The sequence below is a fragment of the Macrotis lagotis genome, chromosome 3, assembly GCF_037893015.1.
Source record: "Macrotis lagotis isolate mMagLag1 chromosome 3, bilby.v1.9.chrom.fasta, whole genome shotgun sequence".
NCBI classification, from domain to species: Eukaryota; Metazoa; Chordata; class Mammalia; order Peramelemorphia; family Peramelidae; genus Macrotis; species Macrotis lagotis.
Window position 1 is genome coordinate 293,327,036 of NC_133660.1, and position 3,540 is coordinate 293,330,575.

Here is a 3,540-nt window from a genome sequence, read left to right on the forward strand (position 1 = left end):
ACAATCCCTGCCATTAAAGAGTCCTTAATCTCTATAAAAATAGCATACAGATAACAACTTTCAAACAAACTGTATACAAGAAAAATTAAAGATAATCAAAAGAGGGAAGGTAGTGAAATTGGTATGAATAACTCAAAAAAGCTTTCCCATAGGTGGAATTTTTAGTCAAACTTGAAGAAGTATCACCCAAAATTGCTAACTTCTCTGGGACCCAAAACATTTCATATAAACCATTCCTTTAAAGGATAAAGGAAAAAAAAATCCTTGTTTGAGACTGCCTTTGATTTCCACTCTAGAGCTGGAAGAGAAGTGAAAAAGGCCCATGTTGTCATAAGGTAGCACATTAAGAAAATATTCATTTATCATTAGGTGATTCACTAGTGGTTGATATGGAACCATGATGTTAAAATAGAGGAAGTAGTACATGAGGTTCTGTCTTGCTTATGAGAAAATGACTGAATGCATTTTGGGAAGCTACAGAAAATCGATGTTCTTGGTGGTCTTATTGCTTATTTCTACCCTTCACATAAAATATGTCACTGAATTTATTTTTATGTTCTGGAATGATTCTTCATAGTAACTGGATTTTTCTTGTCATTGCACTTTTGTAGCAGCTGAAGAACATCACTCTAAAATGAAATCTATGGAGAACAGATCTGAAGTCAGTGAGTTTGTCTTTTTAGGATTAACAGATAACCCAGCATATCAGGTTCCTCTATTCATGATGTTTATGCTCATCTACCTTAACATCCTGATAGGGAACCTTGGGTTAGTAGCTCTGATCTCCTGGGATTCCCGCCTCCATATCCCCATGTACTTTTTCCTCAGTAACCTGTCTCTGGTGGACTTTGGTTACTCTTCAGCGGTTACTCCCAAAGTGATGGCTGGCCTCCTCACAGGGGACAAGGTCATCTCTTTCAATGGATGTGCTACACAATTCCTATGCTTTGGGGCCTTTACTTCTACTGAAAGTTTCCTCCTAGCCTCCATGGCCTATGATCGCCATGCAGCTGTGTGTAAGCCCCTATATTACACCACGACCATGACATCAACTGTATGTGCACATATGCTTACTGGTTCGTACATCTGTGGCTTTCTAATCTCCTCTATAATCACGGGAAATACATTTAGCCTTTCCTTTTGTGGATCCAACATTGTCCATCACTTTTTCTGTGATCTTCCCCCTCTCCTAGTTCTCTCTTGCTCGAATATTTACACCATTGAGATGATAGTATTTATCTTAGGGTCATTCACCATCTGTTTCCCATTCCTTATCATTTTTACTTCCTACTTATTAATCTTCATCACCATCCTGAAAATTCGTTCTGCTGAAGGTCGCCAGAAAGCCTTTTCCACTTGTGCTTCCCATCTCACAGCAGTGTCTATATTTTATGGGACAGTCTTCTTCATGTACTTCCAACCGAGCTCAAGTCATTCCATGGACTCAGACAAAATGGTGTCAGTGTTCTACACCATGGTCATCCCCATGTTAAACCCTCTGGTCTATAGTCTGCGGAACAAAGATGTCAGGAATGCTTGCAGGAAAGCTCTGAGCAGAAAGCGATTTCATTCAGATCATCTGTTTTCTTAGAGAAAATATTCCATGTGGATCTTTCTTCTTTTGGGATCTAGACATCAAATTATGTATTTTATTTATTTACACAGACATAGATTACACATTTTTCAAAGGGAATGGAATGAAGTAGAGACTGTCACAGATCTGGAGTTAGGAGAGACCTGAATTTATTTTATCTCAGTTATTTTCATGTTTTATAGTCATAGTTAGGTCTGAATCTCAGTTTCATCATTTTAAGGGGACTTTACAATAGTTATATTGTATGAATATATCTGTTGTCTTCTTGTTTTTATTCAGTTGTGAATGACTCTTCACGACACAATTATGAGTTTACATGGCAAAGATATTGGTGGACTTTCCCTTTTTTTCTCAAGTTCATTTCACACATGAGGACCTAAGGTAAATCATGTAGGAGACTTCCCCATAGTCACACAGATAAGAAGCAACTTAAACTCTGCATTAACTGATGAAGATAACTCTTCTTCATTCTCAGGGCTTTTGCAACAGTCACTTAGAATCACCCTACCCCAGACACATACACACACACACACACACACACACACACACACACACACACACGCACACACACAAACATATGTAATTTTGCAATTATTTATTAATTCCAGATGAAAGTCATTGAGTTGCTTTGAAGATGTAGCTTTGATGTTAATGGTATTGCTTATTGAAAGGCCTAGATCAAGAGTTGGTCTGATAAATGCTTAAAAACCAGCCCTCTTGAAAAAAAAAATTGTACGTGCCATACTTTGAAATTCAATATCATTTTTCTCTATTGTATTATGAATTCTATATGGTTAACAAAACAATACATTAAGTTCTCATAAGTCACATTTAATAAATTCCACAGTTCAAAGTCATATACTCAAAATGAAATCACGTCTTTGTGAGCTACATGGATCTGGCTCCAGAATATCACTGCACTATGGCTACTTTTAGGAACTAATATAATCAAAGTGATGGAAAGAAGTTTGTAGGAAAGACCTGTTTCTTTGAAAAATCAGTGTAAGTCCTGCTGCCCATGTCAATAGCCATTCCATTCTAGTTGATAGATTCTTTAACTCCTTTAAGTGTTTCTCTGTATGATTAAGGGTTTCTGTGGGGTTATTAAAATATCTTTGGATTTTCTATGAATGAAATAAATGCTGGCCAAAATTTAATAACTTGTATTATTTTTGTGAGATGTGGAGAGCCATCTTGACCTCAAAGGAAGAAATTAGGAACATCCTATAATATCGGCATATAAGTTGATTTTTCAAGGACAATACTATTCAGGGATAATAAGACTGAGAAGGACAGAGGAAAACAGAGAAAGAGAGATAGGAGAACATAAAAACATCATAATCAAATGCATAAAGGCAGAATTATAAATTTCAGATCATGATGCATTAAAAGTAACATGTAATAAAGGGTCTTGGAATGATAGGATAAAATTAATTAGAAACTAAATAATCTAATTTTAAAGAATGGATGAATGAAACAACAAATCATGGAAAGAAATAGTAATTTAATCCAAGACAATGACAATAATGAGACACCGTATCAAAATGTGCGAGGTGTGAATAAGCAGTTAATAGAAGTTTTATATCTCTAAATAATTACATAAATGAAATAGAAAAAGAAATCAATGACCTCAGCATACCATTCAACAAAACTAGAAAAAGAACAAATTAAATATCCCTAGTTTAATACCAAATTTAAAATATTGAAAATCAAAGGACAGATCATAAAATTACAACTAAGGAAATTATTGAACTAATAAATAAAAGTAAGGATTTGTTTTTTGCAAAAAATCCAGTAAAATAGGTGAATTTCTGTTTTACTTCATTAAAAAGGAAGAAGAAAACCAAATTACTATTATCAAAAATGAAAATGGTGAGTTCACCACCAATGAAGAAGAAACTAAAGTAATAATTCAGATCCCTTTTCCCAGATCTATGAAAACAAAT

General features: G+C 34.8%; 1 protein-coding gene across 1 annotated transcript; it reads left to right on the forward strand.

Annotated features, from left to right (window-relative positions):
* The first annotated feature begins 634 nt into the window (after positions 1 to 634).
* LOC141516715 (olfactory receptor 5B12-like) lies at positions 635 to 1,591 on the forward strand. Its single transcript, XM_074227709.1, has one exon. It carries the CDS (start codon positions 635 to 637, stop codon positions 1,589 to 1,591), a length of 957 nt encoding a protein of 318 aa, XP_074083810.1.
* The last annotated feature ends 1,949 nt before the right edge of the window (positions 1,592 to 3,540 follow it).

Bases quoted from the DNA above. Each gene is read 5' to 3' on its own strand.
- LOC141516715 (XM_074227709.1), top strand. From the start codon at position 635: ATGAAATCTATGGAGAACAGATCTGAAGTCAGTGAGTTTGTCTTTTTA.